The 28,000-nt window shown below is 50.1% G+C and overlaps 1 protein-coding gene and 1 long non-coding RNA gene across 2 annotated transcripts; one reads left to right on the top strand and one right to left on the bottom strand.

Moving 5' to 3' along the window:
* Nucleotides 1-13: 13 nt before the first annotated feature.
* Nucleotides 14-19,508, top strand: COL6A1 (collagen type VI alpha 1 chain). Its single transcript, XM_015867694.2, has 34 exons — nucleotides 14-232; nucleotides 900-1,029; nucleotides 2,111-2,311; nucleotides 2,542-2,701; nucleotides 2,947-3,069; nucleotides 3,161-3,181; nucleotides 3,334-3,354; nucleotides 3,446-3,490; nucleotides 3,725-3,778; nucleotides 4,757-4,801; nucleotides 4,899-4,925; nucleotides 5,072-5,098; nucleotides 5,197-5,241; nucleotides 5,415-5,468; nucleotides 5,882-5,944; nucleotides 6,264-6,326; nucleotides 6,471-6,560; nucleotides 6,671-6,733; nucleotides 7,254-7,316; nucleotides 9,967-10,029; nucleotides 10,526-10,588; nucleotides 11,275-11,325; nucleotides 11,410-11,445; nucleotides 11,905-11,967; nucleotides 12,305-12,370; nucleotides 12,502-12,537; nucleotides 13,180-13,216; nucleotides 13,644-13,652; nucleotides 14,198-14,331; nucleotides 15,075-15,184; nucleotides 15,622-15,805; nucleotides 16,010-16,184; nucleotides 16,714-16,743; nucleotides 17,480-19,508. The coding sequence occupies exons 1-34, from the start codon at nucleotides 139-141 to the stop codon at nucleotides 18,088-18,090; spliced, it is 3,057 nt and encodes a 1,018-aa protein (XP_015723180.1). The 5' UTR covers nucleotides 14-138; the 3' UTR covers nucleotides 18,091-19,508.
* Nucleotides 19,023-27,026, bottom strand: LOC116653674. Its single transcript, XR_004307947.1, has 2 exons — nucleotides 26,772-27,026; nucleotides 19,023-19,539 (listed from the first exon to the last, which is right to left on the bottom strand). It is a non-coding gene; the product is annotated as an uncharacterized LOC116653674 (long non-coding RNA).
* Between the last annotated feature and the right edge of the window lie 974 nt (nucleotides 27,027-28,000).

Genomic DNA, 28,000 nt, shown 5'->3' with positions numbered 1-28,000 from the left:
TCTCCTCCTCGTCCTTTCCCCCCCCGCCCGCTCTTCCTTCCCCAGGTCCCGAGCGCTGAAACATCCCCCGGACCCGGACCCGGCCTCTCCCTCCTTCCTCCTTTCTCTGAGACTCGATGGGAATCTGAGCCCAGCGACATGGGGCTGCACGACTCCTTGGCGCTGCTGCTCCTTCTGGGGGGTGCCTGGGCTCAGCAGGCTGAAGTCAGCGCCCGTGTCTTCAGGGCTCAGGGTAAGCGGGGCACAGCCCGGAGGAGCGCGGAGCTGCCGAGCTTTGCGATGAGTCGTGCTTGCGGTGCGGGCGCTGATCTTAGAGGTCTTTTCCGACGGTAGCGATTCTGTGGTTCTATAATTCTATGGGCTCTGATGAAGCGGATCCGTTTGTTTTGTGTTGGTTCTCCTCCTGCCAGGTGTCCTTGTCAGGGCTGGGATGCAGGGAGGGGATGGCGAGGGTTTGTCTTTGTAAAGGACATCGATCTGGGCACAGACTATTGGGGCGCGTTTTTAGTTTCACTCTGCTCTGCAAAGGTCTTTGTACTGGAACGTGTTGGGAAATGGTGAGTTTCTCTTTGTGGTCGTAGCTGCCATGTCTTGGTTTTGTTTGCTTTTGTTTTAAATGGTTGCTGCAGCTGTCCCTTCTTTAAAATACGAATGGTGGTCTTGCAAGCGTGGATGCAAATAGGAAAGGATGAAAGAATGCACAAATTGGTGTTTTATGGCTATGTGCTCAGACACAGCCTGGCTTACTGTAAATGCCAAAGCAGAACAATCTCAGCCCTACGTGCCTGCTCGCATGTGGGATTAGCAACCCAGCACTGTGCTGCTGGTGTTTGTCCCACAGCTGTGCCGGGGGCTCACTTGAAAGCGGTGCTGTGCCACACTGCTCTGCTTGCCCCCAGACTGCCCCGTGGACCTGTTCTTTGTGTTGGACACCTCTGAAAGTGTCGCCCTGAGGGTGAAGCCCTTCGGGGACCTCGTGGCGCAAGTGAAGGACTTCACCAACCGCTTCATCGATAAGTTGACAGAAAGGTACAGTGCTCATCACTGCCCTTGGGGGGGTCTCTGGGGCTGTGCCAGAGCTGGGTGGGATTCTGGAGGAGAGCAAAGCTGTGGGGGGTACCAGGACACCAGGCCATGTCTCTCCTCTGCACACCTATGGCCACTCTGGTCCCACTCCAGCCATTGCTTAGGTCTCCGTGGGATTCTCTGGTGTTAATTGTGATGATAAAAGGCATCTGTCTCCCAGGCACTGAACCCAGCTTCAGGGGTCCCATGGGACACCACCAACTCTTCACCCAGCAATCTACTCCTAGATGCACCCTCACAGCTACCAGCCCAATCTAACTCAATTTCTAGGTGAAGGGCACCTAGGGGTGTCCAGGGACACCTGAGTTCCCCAGAGCTGGAGGGGCAGGATGCTGGGAAGGGTCACCTCGCATCAGCACCACATCACCACGTGCTTGGGGACGACCAGCCAGACCCCCATCAATGCAGCCTGGCTCTTAAATGAGGTGCCAGGCTTTGTCCTGAGACTCTGCTACATGCCGGCAGATAGACAGATGGGCTTCCTGAGCCCAGCATCTACTGTACACCCTTGTGCTCTCTATGCACCATGGGGTCATGGCCCTCCATGCTACTACCATGTCTGCAGTATTACATGTAGTACAGTGGGCTTGGGGTGCCTCAGGGATGGGTGGGTGGATGGTGATGCTCAGGGAGCTTTGGGGAAGGTCCTGATGGGAAGGGAGAAGACAGGCTTGGGAAGTGTGCGACTGCACATCTGTTTGGGATTGGCCCCAGCATCCTGAATGTGTCATTTTGGGGGATACTGGTTATGACTTCAAACCCGAGCATGAGGTGCTGTGATACCTCTCTCCCAGGCAGTCACACTGGCAAACAAACCTATGTTGGTGCATGGGAGAAGGCTTCAGCTCCCATCACTCTCTGGATGCAAGCATCCTTCAGGCAGTGACACCCACCTGTTCCCTGAGGCTGAGGGAAAGCAGGGAGCCCTTGCAAAACTTTGGCAGAGGAACTGCAGGCAGCATAGGTGGCAGTGTGGTGGCAATAGGGCCAGGCTGAAGGCACACATCCTGGTGTCCCCATGCAGGTACTTCCGCTGTGACCGCTTCCTGGCATGGAATGCTGGGGCTCTGCACTACAGCGACTCTGTCGTCATCATCAAGGACCTCATTGCTATGCCCAGCGGCAGGGCTGAGCTGAAGAACAGCGTGTCAGCCATCAACTACATTGGGAAGGGCACCCACACTGACTGTGCCATCAAGCAGGGCATCGAGCGGCTGCTTGTCGGGTATGGCAGTGGGGCTGGGGTGAAGAATAGGGTGGTGCTGCACTGAGATGGGTGGTGGTTGGGATGTCCCTGTGCAGGTCTGTCCCTGGTGTGAAGGAAGTCACCTAATCGTAGGGTGGCAGGTTGCTGCTGATCCACCTGTGCTGGGATGAGACAAACCTGCCTGTAGGCTGGGGCACTGGGGCTCTTAAACCCTTGTAGCACTAAATGTAGTGTTTAAATCCTTGCAGCGGCTCCCATCTCAAGGAGAATAAATACCTGATCGTGGTGACTGATGGACACCCTTTGGAGGGGTACAAGGAGCCCTGCGGAGGCCTGGATGATGCTGCTAACGAAGCCAAACATTTGGGGATCAAAGTGTTCTCTGTCGCCATCTCACCCCACCACCTGGTAGGGACCAAGCAGCAGTTCCAGGGCAAGCAGTTCCAGGGCAAGTGCTCCAGCAGCTCTTGGTGTAAAGGGGCTCCACTGCCCTGTCTGGAGACAAGTGGTCACACAACAGAATAAGTGTGAAGGAAACACCAAGGGCTGGGGACACACTGAGGGCTGGAGGGAGGGTGTGTGGGTCCCCATTTTGTCCCCTGGGCACATCCTACATGAGTGCCTGCAGATCTTACTCTGCCTCCCAACCCTAGGACCAACGTCTCAACATCATTGCCACGGACCATGCCTACCGCCGCAACTTCACTGCCACCAGCCTGAAGCCAACCCGGGATCTCGATGTGGAGGAGACCATCAACAACATCATCGAGATGATTGTGAGCACTGCCTGTTCCCCTGCTCAGCCTACCCCTGCCCTGGGCTCCCTGTGCTCTCACAACCCACCTCTATTTGCTTTTTGCCTTGCAGAAAGACAACATGGAGCAATCGGTGAGTGTTCCCCCACACACCAAGCCCACTCCCTGTGCTCATCCCTACCCTGCAGGACTTGGTGGGCCCAACTCTGCCCAGCAATGAGGATGCCCCTGAGCAGAGCATGGTTCTACCACTTCTGATGTTGTTTTTTCCTTTTATCCGGCCAGTGCTGCTCCTTCGAATGCCATGTGAGTCAGGCCCTCAAGGCCTCTGTCCCCCTCCTTGTGCCCCCATCCTGTGTCTTGGTGGCTCCATCTAACCCCCACCTCTCTCCCACAGGCTCCCCGAGGACCCCCAGGACCTCCTGGTGACCCAGGCCATGAGGTGAGGAATCAGCCCTGGCCACACAGCAATGAGTTCAGCAGGGATGCTCAAGATCCAGTGGGACATATGTCACTCCTTGACCAAGGAGATGATGGGAACAGCTGTCCCATGTGGCCTCTGTCCTTTGCTCCCCATACCCATGGAGCATTGCCCTGATCACCTCCCTGCTCTTCTTTCAGCCTTATTTTATTCCTGGGGAAGGTGAGCTAACTTTATTTCTGTCCTGTATTTCAGGGAGAAAGAGGAAAGCCAGGTCTTCCTGGTCAGAAGGGAGATGCTGGAGACCCTGTAAGTAGAAAACTCTGGTGGTTTTCAAGAAGCATGGAGATGTGGCACTGAGGGCTGTGGTTTAGTGGGCATGGTGGTGATGGGCCAGAGGATCTTAGTGGTCTTTCTAACCTTAATGATTCTATGATGCTGTGTTTCTAGTGGACTAGGCTTGGTGGCTCTGCCAGAGCTCTCAGGCACATCCCCATTGGCAAGGTGATGGGGAGCTGCACTTGGTGTCAGCACTTCCCATCCCTGCACCATCCCTTGTAGGACACCATCCTGTAACCCTGTACCATCCCATTACCATGGTGGTGTCCTAGCCCACTACTCCTGGAAAGGAATGGTGACACAGAGACATCCCCCCTGCATCTACCCACCCAGCACAGGGTCCCACAAGGCTGCCTTGTTCCTTGCCCCAAGCAGCTGCCCCTCCTGTGGGATGCCTCTCTGACTCATGGGGTGTACCCTGAGCTCTCTCCCAACACCGCAAGCACAGCAGTGTTATGGAGAAACCTTCAGTAAATAAGCTAATTGTACAAGGAAACCATTTTCCTCCTCCCTTTTTTACTAGGTAACGTTTATTTTGGGAGAAACATTTCTCCCACACACGTGTGCAGTTACTCAGCCTTTGTGGACCCAGTTTGGAAACCCCATGGCATGAGCATGTTTTTCCTTCCCTGAGGGTTTTCTTGCCCTTCCATTTCGCCCCAAATGATGTGTCCCCATTTCCCTCAACCTTTGGAATGGCTGGGGATGCTGGAGGTCTACCACCCCACAGCATCCTGTGCCACATGAGCAGGCAAGGGAAAAGCAGGGCTAGGGGAGAGGGCTGTGGTAGTGGGGACAAGAAGCATATCCAGCAGAATGTGTCAAGAGACATTACAGAATCATTGACAATGTAAAGTCAGTGCTGTATGGACCTAAATGGGGACTGTCCCCTTAGTGCTGACCTGGCACCAGTGTCTGCCTACATAACACCATGTTTCTGTCTTCCAGGGCAGGCAAGGCGACATGGGGCCCGTTGGCTACCAAGGAATGAAGGTATGTGGGGCTGCAGGGCGGCGGGCACAGTTTCTAGCTGGGGGACAAGATGCTGGTGTCCTCATTCTCTGTTTTCCCTCTTTCTTCTCATTACCAGGGTGACAAAGGAAGTCGAGGAGAAAAGGTGAGGAAAGCGAAGATTTGAGGGGGTCTTGGTGCCCTCTGCTTGGCTGGCAGCTCACTGCCTATGCACCCAACCCTCCTGCCAGCACTGGCGTCTGACAAGGACAGTGGGTCTGAGGGTCCTGACCTCTCTGTTTCCCTTTGCAGGGCTCAAGAGGAGCCAAAGGAGCCAAGGTTAGATTTTGCACAGTTTATTCTTCCCCACTGATGCTTGGGTTGGAAGGGAGGGTGTTTGGAAGTCACTTCCTCATGGTCCCTTATCTGCATTTCAGGGTGAGAAAGGCAAGCGTGGGATTGACGGCATTGATGGCATGAAGGTAAACCTTCCCCCCTGGGGTGTCCTACTCAGCCTGAGGACTCTGGGTGCCACCCAGACACCCTGACAACTATGTTGGGGCCCACAGCAGAAGGCCATGTCCCACATGGGACCCATGTGCAGGGGCATCCACAGGTACTACTTATAGCAGCACTTGTTCTGTCTGTCCCACAGGGAGAAGCTGGATACCCTGGGCTACCTGGCTGCAAAGGCTCGCCTGGATTTGATGTATGTACTCCATGGACAACTCCTGCTTGGGAATACTTGGAAATGCTCATGATGTCCTACGTGGTTCCTGGACGTGTCCCACTCCCCTCCTGGAAGCAGCCCCTGTTGCACTGTGATGTGTGAGAATGCCATGTTTGGCTGGAGGCTGCTCGGTGAGAGGAAGAGTTCAGTGCAAAGCATCAGGCAGCTTCAGGCTGTTGTGCCCAAACAGCCAGAACATATTGAAGGTTTGGATGGCAAAGCTGCCATCCTTGGACTCGCACAGCCCCACAGTGCAAGAGTGCTGTGTCATCCCGTGCCACCCATCTCTCTTGCTCTTCATGCTGAGATGCTGTGGGCCAGGTTGCCAGAATGCTTCCCAAATGCCATTTTCTGCAGGTAATTGTGCTGGTTTTTTTTTTTCTTTTCAACAGGGAGCTCAGGGCCCACCTGGACCAAAGGGTGATCCTGGTGCTTATGGACCTAAGGGAGGAAAGGTGAGCCCACTCCCCAGCCTCGTGGACCTTGGGATCAAGCCCCTACTAGAGTGTGCTGCCCCTTGCCCTCAGTGAGGTCATGGTTGGTGAGATGTGAGCTGTGCACTGCTTGCCCCAGCTCCAGGATGTTCCCAAAACTCTGAGAGGTTCCTGAGAAATGGTGGCTCACATTGGTGGGGTGGTGGAAGGGATGGGGACCTCCACGGGACTGTGGAGGAAAAGGGAACTCAGGGAGAGCCAAAGCTTCAGCCACCCACCTCAGCATAGGAACCAAAATCCACCCCTTGGTAATGATGTGTCTTCTTGTGTCCTTGTGAAGGGGGAGCCTGGGGAAGATGGCAAACCTGGCCGGCAGGGCATTCCTGGGAGCCCCGGAGAGAAGGTTGGTGAAGAGCTCACACAAGTCCTATGCAAGGAGGAGAGGTCTCTTCTCCAGCCTCTGCCTCAAAGCAGAGCTTGCCCAAGGCTCTGCTAGCATGCAGGGCTTTGCTTGAAAACCCTCTGACTTGTCTTTGCTTTGTTACAGGGTGCTCCTGGCAACAGGGGAGAGCCTGGCCCCATAGGGGAGACAGGAGATGAGGGCTCCCCAGGTGCAGATGGTCCTCCAGGAGACCGGGTGAGCATGGGCAGGCTGTGGCAGGGCTGGTGGCTGTGGGTGGGTGATGAGGGAGTGTTGTGCAGTGCTGGGAGGGGTCCTATATCTGTGTTCCCACAATCTTCTTGCAGGGCAGCAATGGAGAAAGAGGACCCCCAGGCTCACCAGGTGACCGTGGGCCACGAGGAGATCTGGTAACTACATCCATGGGGAGCCTGTTGGTATCTGCTTGCAAATGGTTGCATATTGGGCAGCTGGGGCTGAAAATGGGTGGGCAGTCAGCAAGCTTGGCTCATGCACCTCCCTGCCCAATGGGCACCTGTCACATCCTGCCTTGGCAATCACACCTTCACACTGATGGGTTCTCAGCAATCAGACAAACCTCAGACAAGGGCATGCCCAGAGATAATAAACCAGTTGGTGAGAGCAAATGAGTAGGGTGTCCTCCTTGGGGAGCGGTGGGGTTCTGCAGACAGACAGAGCTCAGTAAGGAGGGCACAGTGGTAGGCAGGCACCTGGGGGAGGAGAAAACCTCCCTCCCCTTGCAGGAGTGAGTGGGAGTCAATAGGAAATTATTTGTTGGGACTGTCAGGGGTGAATCACCTGCTGCAAGCATGGGGCGAATGAGGCCAGGACAAGTGGACAAACACATGGCCAATAGCACAGGTGCCTGCATGCCCCTCTGTTTCTGATGTCCTCTGTATGTGTTTTCAGGGAGAGCCTGGACCACCTGGTGACCAAGGGCGGGAAGGACCTCTTGGACCACCTGGAGACCAGGTAAGACTTTGGATTAACCTTCTGAGTCACGTGTGGAAGTTCACGGTGTGGCAGGAAGCCTGTGCTCAAGGGCTGAAATGATGCCACAACATCTTGGAGCAGCAAGATCTTAGCATGTTCCAGATCAGGCAGCAAAGCCAGTGCAAAGGGGCAGTGATTTCTAGGAGAACTCAGAATGTGAGCAGGGCTAGAAAATGGAGACTTGGCTGCTGGGCTGAGGACAGAAAGACCTCCACGTCATTTCCCAGCCCTGTGGAAACAGATGTCAACACGTCTCGCAGGCAGATCTGGAAACCAGCAAGTATGAGCTGCAGCAGTGCACAAAATGTTCAGGCCTGGGGCCAGACACTGTTCGCCTTGATCATGGGAGTCAATGAGATGTCTTGTGAGAGCAAGGACAGCCTAACAAGGCCTCAGCAGTGGCCTGACACCCCTGGCATCTGCAGATGGTCTGTCCCAAAGCCAGTTGCTTCTCAAATCTGCCCATTGTGAGGCCCAGTCCTCCTACTATGAGCCCCGTTCTTCATGTGCCTTCAAGAAACTGATCTCAGATCTGCTGTCTTTCTGGAGCACAAAGCTGGATTCCTCCAGCTGAAGGAAGGCTTTTATCCCTTCACACAGTTTTATCCCTCACACAGTTAGAGGTTCTTTCCTCTCAAGGTCATACCCAGCTCCCACTCAACTCCTCTGGAGCCGCTGGGTTAATCCTCAGTGGAGATAGCACTGTTGGCAATAACCAGCATGGCCTTCCCACCTGAGTAAGCATGCTTTGATATCACCCTTGGATGAAGCTCTGTTGCACAGCTCTCCTCCTATTCCTTTAATCATCAGAGCTTCAACAGAGCTCAAGATATAGGAAAGCACTGAGATAAATTTTCTCACACCATTGGAAGAGGACTTTCCTGAAGGGTGAGGAATGAAGACACTAGTCTTCATTCTAGTGTGAGCTTTGGAACTCCTTCAAGGTCAACTCACTGTTGAAGAGCCCTGTAGGAGATGTGGAGTGTGGGACAGACAGAAAGGGGCTGAGCACCACTGTGGCAGACCTGCCCCATACTTAGACTCCCATGCTAGGGTTGGGCTTGCCCAGAGTCAGTCTGCCCTCAAACCTGCCTTGTGCTGGTGAAAAGCAACAAATTTGCACTGCATTGTACAGATATTTCTGTTCTTAACTGAGCTAATCAGCTCTGGCCACAGTCAAAGAGTATCAGACAACATCCAGCTTGTTGGACATGACCATGGTGGGAGGTGCCACTGGTCACAGGGCGGTTATTTGGATGTGTGCATGTCATGGGCTGGTGCAATGGGTTGACACCAGTGAAGGAAGAAGGTCCAGAGCTGCTTTCCTTTTATAGAGTCTCATTCCAGTTTCAAGGCAGGACTGGGCAGGATAAGATAGAATTCAGGTAGAGGAATTTGACCTAAGCCTGGGAGCCAAAGCTGTATAAGCATAACAGGAAGAAGGATCTTCCCCAGCCTGCCTTAACTGGCAGAAAGGAGAGGAGGCTGTCACCAAGCTTATGGGGTATCCATCTTCCCTTCCCAGGAGCAGTGAGTTCATTCCCTGTCACAGAGGGAAGTGCCACAGCACTGATGCCTCCCCAGAGCAGTAGCTGCCCTAGTATCCCAGTCACTGTAGGGAGATTTAAAAAGCGGTTGTAAAGTTAAGATTTTTTTATTATTATCCTTTTCCATAAACTGAGGGAAAATGTTTTTGCTTGACCAAATTAAAAATAAATGCGTAATTGGGCTTGGGCAAGGGAAGAACTTAGGCAAACACTAGTGCTTTTCAAGCCATGTTATCTGCAAGCTCTGGCTCTTAGAGCACATTTATCTTGGCAAGGAGGGGGAGTTCCTGCTAACCTGTGACTGTTTCACCCTCCCTTCTGTCTGCAAGAGAAGATGAAGGTCAGCGTGCTCATCCCCTGATTCTCTGGGCTGCTTTGGTGGTCCATCTCCATGTGGCTCTGGTGCCCATCCCTCCTACAGTTCTTGTTGACATATAGAAGGAAGATAGGTCAGGAAACTGCTTGGGACTTCACAACTCAAGATCCTACATCTTCACAAACCCCATCAGGGCTGCAAAGGGTTTTAACTTGTTTGTTACAGTGAAGGCACCTATGACCAGTGTGAGTCAGGCGCGTCTGGAATTCAACTTTGGCTGATACGAATGGTCATAAGATTCAGTCCCTCCTTCCCAGCTTTCTCTCTTTTGGGCTCTTATGCAGAAATAAGGGTCACACGCCTCTAAGCAGGCTCTTCTCCACACTGCACAATTTTGGTGTTCTCTGCCATCTGTGTGCCTTTCCCTGGAAGAAGAGTGTGTGAAGTGGAGCTGCAAGGACAGCTGGAGGGAACTAAAGCTTCCTCAGCTTGTGGGTGGTGAGAGACAGCAGCTGCAAAGCTGCGCTAAGCTGTGCAACACGTGAAGACAGCTCCCATTCCCCCACATCTCACCAGCACAGACCATCTCAAAAACCCCAACCCACCTTCCTGTCTCCTTTCCTCGTGCCTCTTGTCTCTGAACATTGCTGGCCAGCCCTGCTGACCAGTGGCCGCTGCCCAGATGGATATGGCACATCCACTATGAAATGAAGGAACCAGCCCCTCCAAGGAGGGGTTCATGTGACAGCTCTTTGTGTTCTCCTAGGGTGAGCCTGGACCCCCAGGACCAAAGGGCTACAGAGGAGATGATGGCCCCCGTGGCAATGAGGTCAGTGCTACTTCATCCTCGTATCTTCCTGGGAGGAGGGAATTGAGGGAAGACCAAGAGATGCTGCCCATTAAGACTGTCCACAAATCCCATAGGTCTTGGAAACCCTTTTTGGGGTACAAAGTGAGGTGTCAGCTTTCCTGGCAGACATTTCAAGGCATTTTTGGTGGATCCTTTGGTGGATGCTATGAATACCTTTTTCCCTGTCTCCTAGAGAGGGTATAACTGTACCACAAGTGATGTGGCTTCACCTTGCAGTTTGTCCTTCCTCTGGCAGAAGCTAGGGGAGCAAAGTATCTCCTGTGGCAGGCTTAAGTAACCCTTGCCTGCTTCTCCTGAATGAAAGGGGCTTCTTTCTAGCTTCCAGGTGTGTTCTCAGAGCTGGTATTAGGTAGGAAGCAAGGGACCAGAGCACTGCGGTGAGCCTCAGAAGGCACCATCTTCCCAGCTTGATGGATGGCACACAGTGCTTGACTCTTCCTTCTGATCCTTCCAGGGCCCCAAGGGATCACCTGGAGCACCTGGGTTGCCTGGAGAACCTGGCCTAATGGGAGAAAGGGTGAGTAGTGTTTATGGAGACTGCACGCAATGTGGGAAGGATCTACAGCTGGCTGCTTGGTCCAGGTCAGGGAGAAAAGAAATGGCTCTCATAAACAGCTGAAATATGGTGGGAAAACTTGAAAGCAGCTTTTTTTTGAGCATGCATCCACTTTGCAGGCTCAGAGAGCCCTGTCTTAGAATGTACTTTCAGCAGTGGAGGTAATATTGCCCAGTGTTCCCAGCTTGTGCCCATATCCCTGATCTCTGAGAAGCACAGTGTCACCATCAGAACTTTTGGGGCTTGTTCCATCTCACTCTTTTCCATTTTCCTCTTATAATAAAGAATGAGAGGTGGCCTTCAAGAGAGGTACAGGCAACTCATGTCCCAGTGCTCCCTGTGCTTTATAAAGTGCTACAAAGGGAGCAGCATTCTCTGGGTATGCAGCTGGGGGGAGTGGGAGTGGGCATGGTAAGTTGGGGGACTCAGCAAGATTGGTCTCTGTCCCAGGGAAGAAGTAGTAAAAACAGTATTCAGCTGGATATAGCATAGAAGAATACAATAACTGTTCTAAACACAGCTCTGCAAGTAGAGCAAGGAAGGATGTTGCTTCCTCTTGGTGGCTGCAGAGGAAGGCAAGATCCTTCTCCATGCTATCTGAGAACTCTGCTTGTCATTGTCTCCTCCACTTCTCTCTTCCTTTCCAGGGTGAGGATGGTCCTCCTGGTAATGGCACGATTGGATTCCCAGGTGCCCCTGTAAGTTCAGTCTGCTGCTTTGAAATCATAAGACCATTACTGATGCTTATCTGACTTAACACACTTCCTTTTCTTCATTCCCAGGGTCCGCAAGGAGACAGAGGGGACCCTGGCATTAATGTAAGTGTGTTGTTTCCTTCAGTACCAACAGAGAACTCCCTGGCCAGTGTCTTCTGGTGTTACTTTGGCTTGTAGAGCCTCTCTGTCTATTGTATGGTAAAATGGACTCCCTGAAACAGCCTGATCACTCAGAACCCAGTTTATCTTATGCACAGACCTCCCTACCTCCCTCCTCTACTTCTCATAGAAGTGTCCTGCCTTTGTGCAACACCCAAGGATGGCAGAGTGCTCTCAAATGTAGGTCCAAAGCCAACATTTGGTGTTGGAGGAACCAGATGGAGGGAACTGGACAGTGACTATAACAGGGAAAGCCAACTAAGGAGATGTACCCCTCAATAACATTGACATGTAGTGCTAGGAATCTTATAGATAGCTCTCTGTCTCCTCTCCAAGCCAACTTTCATAAGGTCTATGCATGAACCTCACCACACTATCAACATCCTCTCTGTTACTTTTCAGGGAACAAAAGGATATGTTGGTCCTAAAGGTGATGAAGGAGAAGCTGGAGACCCTGGCAACGATGTGAGTAATCTCTATAAAGCTGCATGACTTTTCTCTTTGGGGTTAGTGTGGGAGTGTGGAGCTGGATCTAGTACTATGCTGCCCTTGGGTCAGAGCCCATCAGCTTTTGTGAGCCTGCAAGCGCCCATTGCAGCTGTTCACTATCTAGATGTTCACCTGAGATTCTACAGCTTAAGGTTAGCAAACCTCCAGCTCTGTTAGGCTGAGGTTGGGTATTATCTCCATGTGGTGCTGTATGCTTCCTGTCAGCATCAAAGTTTGCTCGAAGAGACACTGGGAATTCTCCCTCCACAGGAGAGGACAAACTTTGTGAATTTTCTTTTTGTTTCATCTCCAGAACCCAACTGCTGGTCCCAGTGGCATCAAAGGAGCAAAGGGCCACAGGGGTCCTGAAGGCCGCCCGGTAAGTAAGGGCTCCAGAAGGATTTGCACCAACCAGATGAGAGATGGAAAGCCAAACAACCTTTCCAACCTCTACATTGCATTATGAGTTCTTGCTCTTCTAAATGCTCTCTCAACACTTCTGTTTGTCAGGGACCACCTGGACCTGTGGGGCCGCCAGGACCAGATGTGAGTATGACAGGATCAAGGCACTGCTTGCTCACTTGGTCTTTGCTTCTGGGAGTTGCTGCTGGGAGGCTCATGCTCGTGGGCTGGGTGATACCTGCCCCATTACTGCCCCACTGAGTCTTGCCGGCCAGGTTTCCTTCCTTCATGTCAGGCCATCACCAGCAAGCCCCCTGTGCAGTGTGAAAACTTAGCTCTCACATAAGTGGGAAGACTATGATATTATCCCCAGACTGGCCCCTCCTCTTTGCTTTGCTGGCTTCTTGATTAATTTGCCCACCAACCAGGGGATCAGGACATGTCCTGACCATGGGTCACAAAGACTCAAGGCTTCCCCGTTTTGTGGTAAGCTTGTGATAAAAGCAACAAAGAGAGGAAAGTTTCTGCCAGCTGGGTGGTGGTGAGACGGGGCTTTCCATGCAGCCTCTTCTACACGGTCAGTGTAATGGGTGCTCTTCACTGCTGGCAAAGCCTAGCCCTGGCCTCCTCCAAGGGAAGCAGCCCCAACTGTGCATCACTTATTTCCAGATCAAAATCTGTTTTGAAGGCTTAAAAAGCAGCAGGAAGGGTGGTGGGTAGCAGCACTTGGGAGCGAGGCAGCTACCACTGCTGATGTCCATAGAGTTTCTTCATCTCTGGTTTCAGGAATGTGAAATCTTGGACATCATCATGAAGATGTGCTGTAAGTATCCTGCAATTTCTCCTCCTCTGCTTGGCTCCATGTGGGGTGGGGTGGCTGCACCTTGGCACCCCTGGTAATGAAGCGCTGCAACAGCACAGGGTGCTTAGGGAGTCTGAATGTGAGCTTCACAATTAGCAATTTAGTTAATCTCTCCAGGATTAGCTTTTTTATTTAAATAAGAAACCCATAGCGTGTTTGGAGATAGAGCTCTGCCACACACATTGCTTTAGTTCAGGGCACTGTGATCTAAAAGAGAGAGATCTGGATATATCAACCAGGAGGGAAACCTCCACAAATGAGCAGGAGCTTGAATCATCCAGGTCTGGTGTCGCTATGTTTGCAGAAACACAGACTTGCTGTCTGTGTTGTATGAAAACCTCCATCTGCAGCAATTTAATGCTCTCTCTTTCTCTCCCTTCTCCTCTAGCATGCTGTGGTGAGTGTTACTTGGCAAAATCACTCTGCAAGTGTTTGCTAATGCTTCTCCCTCTTTCCCCCTCCTTCTTCCTACTCCTCGCCTTCCACTTGGTTTGCAGTCCAAAAGCCTTAAGCAAGGACTGAGAGTACATTATGTCCTTCAGTTGTGGGCAAGAGGGGAGCAAGCTGAGTCAGCCTCCTCCAGCCCACCAGTGTCACCTCCATCCTCCTGGGCTGGGCAAATGGAAGAAGTGAGGAGGCTTCTGAGGAAACAGATTTTTGGAAATAGTTACTGTTTGGTGGGTACTCACAGCTTGGCAATGTTACATGACTTATAAGGGGTGCTGAGAAAAAATGTACAGGGAAAAAAATATTAAGCTGGTTCTTAAAGCTCCTGTGTGGCTGTTTTGCTGCTGAATTTTACACTGTGCTTTGCAGTCCTTCCACCCAGACTAACAGCAAAGGCCAGCTGATTGCTTGGGTATGCCTCCCTGCAAAGCATGTTGCTCTGAGAGCAGCTAGGATAGCAAAGGCAAGCCTCACCACACGTGTGCTTTACTGCAGAGTGCACTTGTGGTCCTGTCGACCTCCTCTTCGTGTTGGACAGCTCGGAGAGTATTGGCCTGCAGAACTTCCAGATTGCCAAGGATTTCATCATCAAAGTCATTGACCGCCTAAGCAAAGACGAGCGTGTGAAGGTGAGATTTCCTTCAGGTGCCAGGATACATTTATTTTCAGTCAGTTTCCTGCTCTCTCCCTTGTTCCAATGAGCATTTCAGGTGGCTGGAGCAGTGTCTTCCCAAGGCCCCTGTCAGCCTGCCCCCAGGGAGCCTTGTCTGCTCCCAAACCTTAGTTAAGTTTACCAGTTAAGTGCGCTGCAGAGAGAGATATTTGCAGCACAGAAGAGCAGTGTTCTTCAAGTCCTTCTGTTTGAAGGGCAATAAAAATATTTACTCTCTGAACTCTTCCCTGGTAACATGCTCTGCATGGGAAATTCCACTTATCCCTCTGCTGCGGAAGAGATGTTTGAAGTTCAGACTTTCTGTAAGATGTAACTCAACATGGGCTGTAAAGACATGAGGACCTGCTGTTGGACATGACTGTGGACATGCACAGGTCTTTGGCTGATAAAGTGCCAGTAAATAGCCTGGAAGACTAGAGTTGGGCAATAAAATTAAGAAGAAGAGCATGTTTTATTTAGAACATCTGTTCCTAACCACCCAATGGTTTATGTTGAGAGCGCTGAAGTGGGAAACCTGAGTTTGGGTCTTGTTTCATTGGGCTTGCCTGCATCCACTCCTGTTGGAATAATACCAGCACCAAGGTGCAGCTGCATTGCCTGCCATTAAGATGTCCAGGATGAAACCTCTAGGAGTTTCCTGAACTCTTCAGATCCCCTGGAGGTTCCTGGCTGTAACTGGCTTCTTTTCTTCTCCAACAGTTTGAGCCTGGGGAATCCCGAGTGGGCGTTGTGCAGTACAGCCACAACAACACGCAGGAGCTGGTGGCTATGGGGGATGCCAACATAGACAACATTGGGGCACTCAAACAGTGAGTCTGCAGGATCTCAGCACATGGTGCAAAGACCTGACCGAGCACACCCTACTCATGTCCTGTCCTCCATCTCTAGACCAGCAGCTTCCACAAATGCTAGGATGCTAAATGCGATGAAAAGTCTCTTGGTGGCTTTGTGGGTGATACTGAGACCAAGGAACTTGCGTAAAACTCTGTGCAAGCAGGATTTTGCCCTGCCTTGCAAGCATGCTCATGTGTCAGTGAGATCATAGAATCATAGAATTACCTGTGTTGAAAGGGACCTCAAGGATCATGAAGTTCCAACCCCCCTGCCTGGCAGGGCCACCGAACTACCACAATTACTAGCTCAGGTTGCCCAGGGCCCCATCCAACCTAGCCTTGAACACCTCCAAGGACAGGGCATATCAGGGCTTGCTCACGGGGCTTTCAGGCTCTCTGGTGTCTGCTTGCAGGGCAGTCAAGAATCTGAAATGGATCGCTGGGGGCACCCACACAGGAGAAGCCCTGCAGTTCAGCAAGGAAAACCTACTGCGGAGATTCACCTCCAGCAATAACGTGGCCATCGTCATCACAGACGGACGCTCTGACACACTGCGGGACCGTACCCCTCTGACATCTCTGTGCGAGGTCACCCCGGTAAGGGCATGGTGGCACAGGGAGGCTAGCAGGGAATGGATATGGAATGATGGTCAATTGGAGTAGTGCAGGATCCCCAGAGGCCTTCATGTTCTTGCTTTCCAAGACCCGAGCCCCTATTACTGGAAGCTCTCTTATGCAGTGGCAGGTAGTCAAGCTAATGAATGAATCAGGTGCCACTGAAGCACTTTAACTTTTCTACAGGTGGTTTCCCTTGGAATAGGCGACATTTTCCGGAACAACCCAAACCCAGACCAACTGAATGACATCGCTTGTTTAGGCATGCCAAGGAGACAAGGGCTGTCCATTCAGAGGGACAACTACGCCGAGCTCCTAGATGACTCCTTCTTGCAGAACATCACCTCATACGTCTGCCGAGGTAAGTGAAAAGCTTCTATGGGGGCACCTGGATCTACGTGAGGTCCTGGCTTCAGGATGTAAACCCGGGTCTTAGTCCTTACCCCTAGAAAGTTGCCAGTGCAGCATAGCTCTGGCTGGTGGCAATAAGGGCCATAGTAAGGATTGTAGCAGCCAAAGGGTGAGGGATGCAAACTGCTCTCCACATGTAGCCCTGGTCATGCTCTTAAGTTGTGCTCAGGTATTGAGGGAAGAGAGCAATATTCACAGTTCAGTCGATGAGCAACAAGGATGTCTTATGACTCAGAACATCCTGCAGCAATGCCCAGGTCCTAACCCACTGCAGGATATCTCTGCCCCCGGAATTTTCAAGCACGTGTTCTGTGCTCTTTGGTGTGTGCTTATAAATGTTGCATGGCAACTTGTGTGAAGAGGCTACAGCCAGAGTGAGCATTTATCCCCACTGTGGCTCTGTGGGAAGCTGTGCTACGCTACAGAAGCAGTTTTCCTTGGTGAGTTGGTGATGTTACTCTTTTTGATTTTCTTAACAGAGAAGAAATGTCCGGATTATACCTGCCCAAGTGAGTACCTGCTCCTGTTGTCATAATACACACAAAGGGGCTGTGAATGCTGTGGTGAGGGAAGTGGTAGTTGCTGTGTGGAGTGACATAGAGATGGAGATATCCCACAGCAGGGAGGCTCCTGAGCTCTGCTGCTGGTCTAGGGAAGGAGCAAACCTGGAATCTCTCATGTACACCCCAGCTCAAAGCATTTGGGGGATAGGAGCGAGAAGAGGCTGGACAGTGGCTTCTCTAGTTCCTAAGGAGTCTGTGCCAGATATAGTCCATGTAGGCTTTAGATGAGACAAATGAGATTGGTTGTGATGTGGGGGGAGGGCCAAGCAGCACTGTGGCAGGATATCTGAGAAAAGTGGTTGAAAAGCAAGGAATTTAAACAGATCCATTTTGATGTCAGAAGAGTATACAATCATTAGACTCATGGAAATAGGCCAGTCTGGGAAGATGTAATGATTCCCCAGACAAAAAAGGACAGTGTAAGTCAAGGAAAACACCCACTGCATTAAGTAACAGAAGTCATAGACTAAATAAAAGAAAGAATGAAAGGGCAAAAGGACGCATGTAGGATAGCACTGGAGTAGGGGAAACCAAAGCAGCAAACCCATAAAGAGTGGGGATTTCCTAAGCCTAACAAAGCAGGAAGCATGCGAGACAGCTGGTGAATTCACCAGCTTCCCATGGAAAGCAGGAGGTAAAAAAAAAAAGCAGTGTAACGAGCCCTGGGTCTGTCCTCTTGCAGTCACTTTTGCCAACCCGGCAGACATCATGCTGCTGGTGGACAGCTCCACCAGCGTGGGCAGCAAGAACTTTGACACCACCAAGAGCTTTGTGAAGCGGCTTGCAGAGCGGTTCCTTGAGGCCAGCAAGCCTGCCGAAGACTCTGTGCGTGTCTCAGTGGTCCAGTACAGTGGCAGAAACCAGCAGAAGGTTGAAGTCCCATTTCAGCGCAACTACACGGTCATCGCCAAAGCTGTTGACAACATGGAGTTCATGAACGAAGCCACAGATGTCAATGCCGCCCTGCAATACATCACGGGGCTGTACCAGCGGTCCTCTCGTGCTGGGGCAAAGAAGAAGGTGCTGGTGTTTTCTGATGGCAACTCGCAGGGGATCACCGCAAGGGCCATCGAGAGGACTGTGCAGGAAGTTCAGCAGGCTGGTATTGAGGTCTACGTGCTGGCAGTGGGCAGCCAAGTCAACGAGCCCAATGTCCGAGTCCTGGTAACAGGGAAGAGTGCAAACTATGACGTTGTCTACGGGGAGCGTCACCTGTTCCGTGTGCCTGATTACACCTCTCTGCTGCGTGGCGTCTTCTACCAAACTGTCTCTAGGAAGATAGCTGTTGACTGAGCACTCGAGTGGGTTTCTACCCAGACCACTCCGGCTCTTCTCTCACCTAAAAATGAAAAATGACAAGACAAAAAAAAATAACAGTATTCTTGACCAGCCTGAGGAACTTGCATCTATACAGAAAGCCATAGTGCAACAGCCTGTCTGTGCACAGTCTCCTTCCTTCTCCACCTTCTTCTCCATCTGCATCTCTGCCCTCCTAGCTTTGAGCCTCCCACCCCTGCCCTGTGACTGCCTCTCACTAACTCTCTGCAGCAGGCAAGCATAAGTACACCTAGCAGTAACCCTCCTGAACACCAAAAGCAATCTCATCTCTCTGGTTTTTTGCCAAGAAAGAACCAGGATGAGGAATGTTGTACCACTAAGGACTTGCTCAGTCCCACAAGGTTGATTATAGCCTTTTTAGATACAGTTTTTTTCCTTTATTTGCCTCTTTCATTCATACATCAGCTGAGCACTTTCCCAGCTGACAGTGGTCCTAACCCAATGCGTTTCAGTAAGTTTTGAGAGAGGATCATTGTCATGGCTGGCAAGTTTGGTTCATGTCTCCCGTGCTGGTGGGAAGAGATGGACTTATTATCTGAACCACCTGTGCACCAGGCAGAGCTGGAAGCATCTCCAGCCTCCTGTGCAGTGCGATGGACCACTGACTTCCCAGTGCTGGGTTGGAGGTGGGTGGTGGAGCACACCTCATCGCTGACATTCCCATCCAGAGCAGGGGGCTGGGTGCTGACCAAGGAGAGGTGGCCAACAGCAACTGGGGAGGGGGGAACATGAGAAGAAGTTGCACTCTTTCATTAACTGATTTAGTGGTCCTACAGTGAAACCAGGAACCTCATACGTAACCTGATGACTTGCCTTATGGTCCAAACACCATGCTGGAAAATCTCTCTGAGCCCAGTTAGTGGTTTTTTGTTGTGTTTTGTTTTTGGTTTTTTTTTTCTTTTCATAAGTGTCAAGCTGTCTGTTTCCCAGTGAGCTCTCTGGGAGTATTGTTTCTACCAGACTATCTAGGAGTTGGACACCTAGGCCTACTAACTCTACTATATATTGAATTAGGGCCTATTCCGCAGCACAGCCACGTCAATAGAAAGGCTGCCATTATCTGCCAGGGGCTTTGAATCACACCCTGCAGATATCAAAGGTGCTATCACTACGTGGGTGATGTGGGCCCTTGGTGTTTACACTTTTGTTTCCAGGACCACACTGAAGATGTGGTTTGGCTGGGTGAGATTTTGTTCAGTGCTTCCATTGGTGCTCTTGCTATGAATTCATGCGCTTCTGAGAAAGCAACAGTGATTTCCAGGTATCACCATCACCCCAAACTATTTTGTATCCAGAAGTTACCTTTATTTTATGCCTGTGTTTTACTAAAAGTTGTCCACTTCCGAAATTTGTCAAATAAATTGTTTTCCACAGTCTCGTTGGAAGCTTGTCTCTCTTGAGCAGCTGAAAAGTGAAATATGGGATATTAGGATCTTGGGAGGACTTCAGCGGGACTCAACCAGCTTTACCAGGCAGGCTGCTACCTAGGTATTTATTTTACAGCCTAAGGCAGCTCTGAAAGATGCCTGTCTTTAGGAATGGCTGCATGCCCTGGGGGCTTGCTGTGACCTTTCACTTTGCATGCATCCAACATCAGTTAATCCCCAAGTGCTGTTCCCCATTTATATCATGTTTCTGGGAAGGGGAGGCACCTCCCTGCTCCCTCCCTCATCTCATGTTCTCCTTGTAGCAGTGCTCTCTTTTGACCAAGCATCTCAGCTGAGATGAGAGGGCAGGCTGGCAGTGCTGGGGACACCTCACTCACAGCTGGAAACTGAGGAGCACCTCTGAAGAGGCTCCAGGAGTGGTTTCACTTTGCATGGTGTCCTCCTTCCAGGGGTGTTTCTGAAAGATGTCCTTCTGTCCTCTCCACAGAACCCTAGGAAAAAAACCTTCATGCCTGTGCCTAATAAAAGCCACTGTTGTTGCAGCCAAGAAGTATTTCTTAAGGACCTGCATGATTCATTGGTGAAGGAGGGGAGTGGGGCACAAACCACAGGATTACCCAACCACCACCAGCATTGAGCTTTCCATGATGGAATGGGAAGAGCAGAGGGGTGGGCAGGAAACAGCTCCACTATTCCTGCTGGGTGACGAGGAGCAGGAGTGGAGCTGGAAGCTGGGAGAGGTCTAACCCCCCCAGGCTCACTCCCTGCACTAATGGAAACCACATGTCCTGCACCTCTAGCCAGAGCAGCAGGCTGCAGGCAATGGGGAAGGAGACAGGGCTACTGCTGTCCTGAGCCTCCTCTTAGGGACTCAGGGAGACTTTGTGCTGCCTCTGCCCCTTGGGACATGGGAAAGATGGGAATGCAAAAGACACCTAGGAAAACTTGGGGGGAACACACTCTTTCCTTGATCTGGTTGGCAATAATTTGATTGCTCTCAGCTGAAAAATAAAGGGTGGCAGGAGGGATTTTTCCTGCTTCCATGAGCCTGTTTTCTCTCCTTAACCGTGCCCTTGCTTCTCCCCTTTTATTTAAAGAGGGTGAACAACACAAACCAGCAAACACTGGCAGTTTCCATTTCCAAGCCTCAGTTTTGAAGCATTTGTCACTGTTACCAAGGGAAGAACTGAACATTCTCTGTAAGCTGCCATTTGCCCAGATAGAAGCACCATTTTGGAAAGGACTGGATGGGAAGCTGACTTCCCATCAAAGCAGGGACCAGCAGCAGCTTCCCAGCAGTACCAACACACAGTGTTGATGTGCATTGCCTTGTCTCTCCCCAAGCTTGTGTGCTGTCCAGATGGGATTGCAGGAGTCCTTGTCAAGCATTTAAGCCTAAGTTGGCCAGTGTGTGCTAGACCCGTTTTGTGTTCCATTTCTGTTTCTATTTACTTCCATTCTTTCAGTCTCAATTTTTACGCTTCCATTACAGGGAAGGTCAAAAATGCCTCTGCCTGCAGGCCTGCTTTGTTAAACTTTGATGTTCCCCAGATGTTCAGCAAGGGATTTATGTAACTGTGACAGAATTTGGGCCATATTTCTGTTTTCCTCTGAGTAAACTCTCCTCATTTGAGACAATGCTGATTCACAGCCCTTCATGGGATGATGCTGTCTTGAGAAGGGGGACATCACAGAGGCTGCTTTATCAGTCTGTTGAGACTCGTAGATACATACCCTACAAGCAACAAACACAAATAACAGCAGCTTAGCAGACTGAGGCAGCTCCTCGGAGGCACTGTCCTGGATGGCACAGGAATGCTGGAGACCACAGGACCATGGTGGTGATGTACCACCAGCAGTTTCCTTGGTCCATAGGAAACTTTGACCCAGATGGAGCCCCTGTGGAGGGAGGAGGCTCCAAGGCTGAGGCTGAGAGAGAGAGAGAACAGAGGAGGAATGGAGACTTGGTGGGATCAGAGCCCAAGCCATGAAGGAGTAAGCAGGGAGAGGTTGGAAATGTGTTAATTCTGGTAATGACTAAAGGACCCTCTTGTTTTACAAAGAGGACTTGAAGTCTGGGTAACTGTCTGTGCAAGGGTTATACTGCTGCTGCTGAGAGCACTTGTGAAAGATCCCTCTTCTACCTGGCTTCACCTCTTTCCTTGCTGTTGGTGGTTTGGTATCACTTCACAGGCTTATCAGGGTAACTCATCCCACTGCTTCAAACTCTGAAGCTCAGACAAATTGTTGTTGATGATGTTGGTGCAGGACACTGAGCTGTATCACAATAAATATCTAGTCTAGGATAACTTTGAATAGTGCATTCAATATTACTATTTCCTGTGCCTGTGAAGTGTGTAGGGAGCAGAGGAGCTGGCCTCTAGCAAAATAAGTGAACGCTCAAATGCCTTTTTCTTATCCTGTGGTTTGGGGTTTGTTTTAACTATATTATTCCTAAATGTGTTTTAGCTTAAGTTTTACTTTGCTTTTGTCCAATTGCACGCTTCTCTGCCTTTTAAGCTTGTGGGCAAACAGCAGTGGAAAGACTGCAACCCATTACGAAATGTGGGGTTACACACAAAAGAATTTCTGAGTAAACTCAGGACTGTGGAGGAATAGAACCCCACCACACACACACTGTCAACACCGCACATCATCAGGTAAAGGACATCAGAAGCTGGTGGCCCCCCATAACAGTGCATAGGACCCAGGCACATTGCATGGTACAGCCCTGAGAGATGTGCATACCACAGTTTTACTTATTGCCATCAAGAACTAAGTTATCTGGATTGTAAGTATTTGTAACTGGATGGAATTAGTTGTTTGTTGTGTTCTGGTTAGGCCGAAAGGCATTAATTAGACAAACAATACATTCTTGGACACACACTTCATAGCGTCTTACATGGTAGCATGCTCTGCCATGGTGTGTCCTCTCAGAATATGACCTCACTGTCTGCCAGGAGATCTGGGTCCACACTGTATGCTTTCCCTACTTTCCTGCAGAAAGGATTATGTTGCCTAATTCCTGCATCCCTCCCAGCAGGCAGGGAAATATCTCTTGGGTCCTGCAGCAATTAAAAGCTCTGGAAGGCACATGGAAGAGGGGAAGCTGCAGCCAAGTGGCTCAGCAGTTGCCTCTCCAAGAAGCTAAGAATGGACTCCAAGGACTGTTGATATATCTCCAAAGAAAGTAAATGTTGCTGTTCATTTTCTATTTCATTGTCTTTCCTCTTTGTTGAAACACTTTCTTACCCATTTTACTCTTTGGGTGTGAAGAAAATCAGTTCACAAACAGAATGCTGGCAAATAGAGTCCTTAAGACAATCAAATCAGTTCTGTAGAAATAGATGGTCTCTAAGGTTTCTCCCAACCCAAGGTGTTCTATGTTTCCATGATTCTACAGAGGTCCTCAGTTCTGCTAAGAGATGTTCTGAACATGAGGTATCACAGGGACAAGTTTTTAACATTTTGATTCCTAGCCAGTCCAGCTCCTGGAAATGGAGCATGATGCAACCAACCAAAGGCCCATCCTCGTTGCAGGGACAGCCAGAGCCATATGGAAACTGAAGGGGTGCTCCCAGGGGAGGTTTGTGCCATCTTTCTGCCCCCCACATGGGAGCTGCTGAGGAAGATTCCCAGAGACCTAAGAGCCTTCAATCCTTCTGTAAAGCATGCTGAGACCTCTACACGGCCTTTCCAGTGGAGGCTGAAATACACGGCTCAACTCATCCACATGAAATGTCCACTGGCCCATCATCTCAGCAGAGCATTGCTCCTCATCCCATCCATCACAGGAAACGCTGTTTGTCCTTCATCCCTCTGGAAATGTTGGAGTTTAACATGCAAGCCATTGAATCAAATGCAAAACACAGCTGGGGAATCTCTTCTTGATAGTAACATATTAAAAAGGAAAAAGAAGGAAATAGCAGAAGCTGGAGGCAATGCAGACACGTTCTACCCCTGTTATGTGTCTGGAGAGATTTTTCATTCTTTTCTGGACACAGGCAATCTTTCGTTACAGCACTTTTCCTGAGTGAGTCCAAAAGTCTTGGAAGACAAGCTATTGCTTTAAGTAAGATGAGTTAATGCATATTCAGGGTAGAGGAGCCCTTCATGTTACAGTTCTTCATCTGTAATACAGGCACAGACTGTTCTGCCCTCCAACCATGTACTGGAGCCAAGAAACCAGCTTTGGACACTCCTTTGGATTAGCATCAAAATTGGAATGCAACTGAATAAATTTTTGATGCAGCAGAAGTCCTGTGTAGATGTCTTGCTGCCATTCTGTTTTATGGCCCCTGGGTCAATTCTGCATATTCTACTCTGGAATTCACCTGAAATCAAGACTTCTGCACACCTACAGCTTCTCCATCCTCTGAAACGTGACACAAGCACTCACATGAAGGTGTCTCCTTATGCCAAGCACCAGCCCTAGAGACTTCTTCCTGCCCAGCCAAACATGTTTTCTGTCTGTCCCGTTGCTGGGATGCTGTGATAGTCAGGTTGGCGAGGTGATGCCAGGAAGAGATGAGAGAGAAAAGAAACAGAATTTCCAACCTGCAGGAAATTCCAGCATACTGACATACATTTTTTTTGTCTTGGGCCAGCACAAAGAGTCATAGTCCTGAATTATTGCTATGCAACGAAGTTGTCCTACAAAAAAATCAAAGATTTTACATCAAGTCCTTTCCATCATTAAGAGGCACCTCCTGCAATGTGTTTTTAGATTCCCCAGCAACAGATTCTCCAAGAGAGTGAACAACACAAACTTTAACTTAGGTTAAGATGAAGTGATGCAGGTGGTGGTGACAGTTTGAACTGACTATTTGGAATAAGCAGAAAATGAAGGTCCCTCATCTTTCCAGACACACCGGACGACACAATGAAGAAACCTTCTGATATTTGCAAGAAACCAAAGGAAGTTTCTAGTAGGGAAAAATGGGAGATATCTAGGATTGTCTTTCCTACACCATCATACAACTTGACCACACGGCATCCACTATAGCAGTCCTAGTAGAGATATGGGCATATGGATTGTCTAAAAACTTACTAATTTTCAGTTGAATGGCCAAATAACAACTAGTTCGGTAGCTGGTTAGGAGACTGATAGTAGTAGGGTTTCCTTCCTCTTTGCTGCTGGAGCTGCCTAGGGCTGTTTCCATGTATTGTTGAGAGTCTGCATGGCCAAATTCTCTTCTGAAGTCAGCTCGTGGGTTAACTATAATGCAAGTCTCACCTCCGTGCTGGGAAAGAACCAGGAGTAGATAAGCCATGTGCTATATATAGATGAGATGTGGTGGGTGCCCCATCCCTGGATACTTTCAAAGCCAGATCAAGATCTGGGCAACCTGATCAAGCTGTGCATGTCCCCGTTCATTGATGGGGAGCTGAACTCTAAGTGTCCCTTCCAAGTCTAGCCATTCTAAGATTCCATGATTCAATGATTCTGTTACTTATTTTTGTCACATCTATTCCAAAGAAACAAATTAGCCCAAGACTGCCTGTCAGTCAGTTCCACCATGTCCTGGCTGCTTCTGCAGTCTCGCCAGGGGAAGGACAAAACCTTTCCAAGCCCATCTGTAACGGCTCAGTAACCCGAACTAGACTTCTGGCAAGGAAAGGTGGGAGCCTTGAGGCATTTGTTTTGCATTGTTGTCCCAGAGACTAGAGTGGGACTGAGGCAAAAGATGTCTTTATACAGGCAGCTTTGAAATAATTAACTAGCCCAAAGAAGCCATGGGAGGCACTTCCTGGTTTACACGTGGATCGATAGACTGTGCTCACAGTCTTCAATAGCAAGTTTTTGATAGCCAGCATCAAAGCATTTTCTATGCTGAAAGTTGAAAACTGGGCTGGCATCCTGGAGAATACAAGCAGCGCTCCCACTCACAGGGGATAAGGCCAGCAGGTCCTTGACAAGAGCAAATAAATTGTGTCTTTCCACAGAACAGAGCTGAAGAGGAAGGATGTTCTGCCAGACCACGCAGTTGTGTGTACAAGAATGTGCCTGCATCACACAGATGTGCACGGTGACACAGCTGTGCGCCCTTTCTTGGGGTGATCTCAGGGTCATCCCTGCTGTTGCTACTGTTCTCCCTTTGCCTGAGGTTGTTCCCTGTTGGTTGCTAGGTTGACAGCCGCTGGAAGCCGGTAGTCTTCTTGTTAATTCCTCCTGCCTACATGTGGGTAGTCACTCTTTGGTGTTTTTTCAGCCTTCCAGACAAAAAGCTTTGCTTGTTATATGGTATGGGGGTTAAATCCTACTGGGAACTGATGTAAACCAGAATGGGCTTTCTGTGATGGCACATACACATCTGTTACAGTCAGACTGAACCAAACCTCTCTTAGATCAGTCCTCAGATGCTCCATTCTGCACTGTGTGTGGAGGTCAGCCAGCAATTTCAAGATCCATCTTGCAACAGATGTTGCAGGCAAGAGAGGAGCCTTCACCACCCTTTGCCCGTGCTGCTGCTGCCCCAGCTCTGGGACAGCAGGACAGGCTGAAGACAGGGTGGGTATGGAGCACCCTATTTCTGCAAGGAAGGCCTTCTGCATGGCACAGAGCTGTTGTAACAGACCCAAAGTTTGCTCCTAGGGGTTTCCTATTGTCTCCCTTTTCTTCTGCTACAACAACCAAATACAGTACCATCCAACTGGCATTTTTCATGTCTTAGGAGAAAATAAAGGGTGCAACAATAAGCACGCCATGTGAACACCTAGAACACAGTTCCTCACTGCTCCAGAAGCCTGGAGAAACATCATCTCTGTCAGGTCCTGGCTGCTGTTTGTCTCCTGGCTCAGTTCTAGTTGGCAGTTCAGTCCTTCATAAACACGGATATTAACTCAAAGCGCTTGTCTATAGCTTCTGAAATCCCCACAAATCCCTCTCTTTCTCTAACGAATCCAAGTCCTCAGCAGCCTCCAAGCGCTCGCTGCTGCCTCTGAGTCACACATATTTCTGCATAAATAGGAAATTAAGCCCAGAGTGTTTCTGAGGATTTGGGGTTTGTGATAGTATCCTTGATGATAAAATTATCCCTGCACATAAAACGATGCCTTGTTCAACGTGTGTGAGAGCTTAACACAACTGCATGTGATATTTTCCACTGGATTTGAAGCACTTTCTTTTTTCTATTAAGGCAACCTGTAACAGCAGCACACTGCTCTGCTGATTCTCTGGGGCACACAGGCCTGGATATGGATGAGGCCAACAGCATCAGGCTGCAGCTTTTCTGGGCACACACTTACCTAGGCGCAGCCCTGGCCGCTTCCCATCTGGCTCTCTGCAGCTCCTTTGAAAAGTATGTCAGAAGGGGTTTGGCATGGGGAAATGAGAGCATGTGGTGGATCTCTGCACTGAGACCCAGAACAGCCTGGTAGGGCAGCCCAGTGTTGTCCCCAGGTCCTGCTGACAGCATCACACTGCACAGCCTGCGTGCTTCACCAAACGCCCTGTGCTCAACGTGTGGCACGTGGCCAACATGCACCTCCTTCCCTCTGCCCTATCAACGCTGCACAGTGCAAGAACACTGACTATGACTTCACAACAAAATGACCAGCTCCTCCCTTGAACCATTCCACTGAGAATTAACAGCAATAGGCTGGCTTGTGCTGCTGCTGGTTTCACTGGCCTTAGCCACACATGCAGAAGCCACCACACAAAGCAATGTGGGAGCAGGAAGGGCTCACGGGCTCGCACAGCTTTTCTGTGCAGCACCCATGGGTCTCACAGCTCCCTTCCCATGGCTACCTGCAATACAGGAGGGCTGCATGCAACAACGGCAGCACTGCTTGGAGACACAGCATGCTCTGAGCTTGTGAGAGCTGTGTGAGCTGGCAGAGAGTCCCTGTGGTTTCCAGTTTCAGTTGATGTCTCACCATCCAACCCACGCTGTCCCACTGCTATGCAAGCCAGTGGTCTGGCCAGCTCATTTGCAGGCACTCAGGCACTGGGAACTCAGTGCTGTCCAATGCAAATTGAGCTTCTCCTCTCTTCGTTGTCACTGAGGGATTTGGGATTTCCTGAAAATTCAGGTTCCCAAAACATTTCACGTCTTCTGGATCTGGCTGGTGAATCATCAAATCATGGAATCATTAAGGTGGAAAAGATTTCTCAGATCATCAAGTCCAACCACTGACCCACCCATTCCCACTGACCACATCCTTCAAGTGCCACATCCCCATGGTTCTTAAGCACACTCGGATAGTGACTCCCCCACCTCCCTGGGCAGCCTGTGCCAGTGCATCACTCCTCTTGCTGAGAAGAAATGCTTCCTAATATCCAACTTGAGAGCACCTGGTGCAACTAAAGGCCATTACTTCTTGCATGCAGCAGTACCTTGCCAAAAATGTACCCTACTGGTAAATGCTGCACGAGTGAGCAGTGAGTCAGTGTTGGCATCACCACTTCTCTCAAGCTGTGTCACTCAGCTGATGATGAGCTGCTAACCAGGTGCTCTGGTAGCCTCCATTTGGCT

The sequence above is a fragment of the Coturnix japonica genome, chromosome 7, assembly GCF_001577835.2.
Source record: "Coturnix japonica isolate 7356 chromosome 7, Coturnix japonica 2.1, whole genome shotgun sequence".
Taxonomy (NCBI): Eukaryota; Metazoa; Chordata; class Aves; order Galliformes; family Phasianidae; genus Coturnix; species Coturnix japonica.
The sequence above is the reverse complement of the archived record's forward strand: the minus strand, read 5'-3'. Positions and strand labels throughout refer to the sequence as shown.

Excerpts from the sequence above, each read along its gene's own strand:
- COL6A1 (XM_015867694.2), top strand. The coding sequence starts at position 139 with ATGGGGCTGCACGACTCCTTGGCGCTGCTGCTCCTTCTGGGGGGTGCC. Across the intron at positions 5,242-5,414 it reads ACGGCATTGATGGCATGAAG|GGAGAAGCTGGATACCCTGG; the intron begins GTAAACCTTCCC and ends TCTGTCCCACAG. Across the intron at positions 11,968-12,304 it reads CTGGAGACCCTGGCAACGAT|AACCCAACTGCTGGTCCCAG; the intron begins GTGAGTAATCTC and ends TTTCATCTCCAG.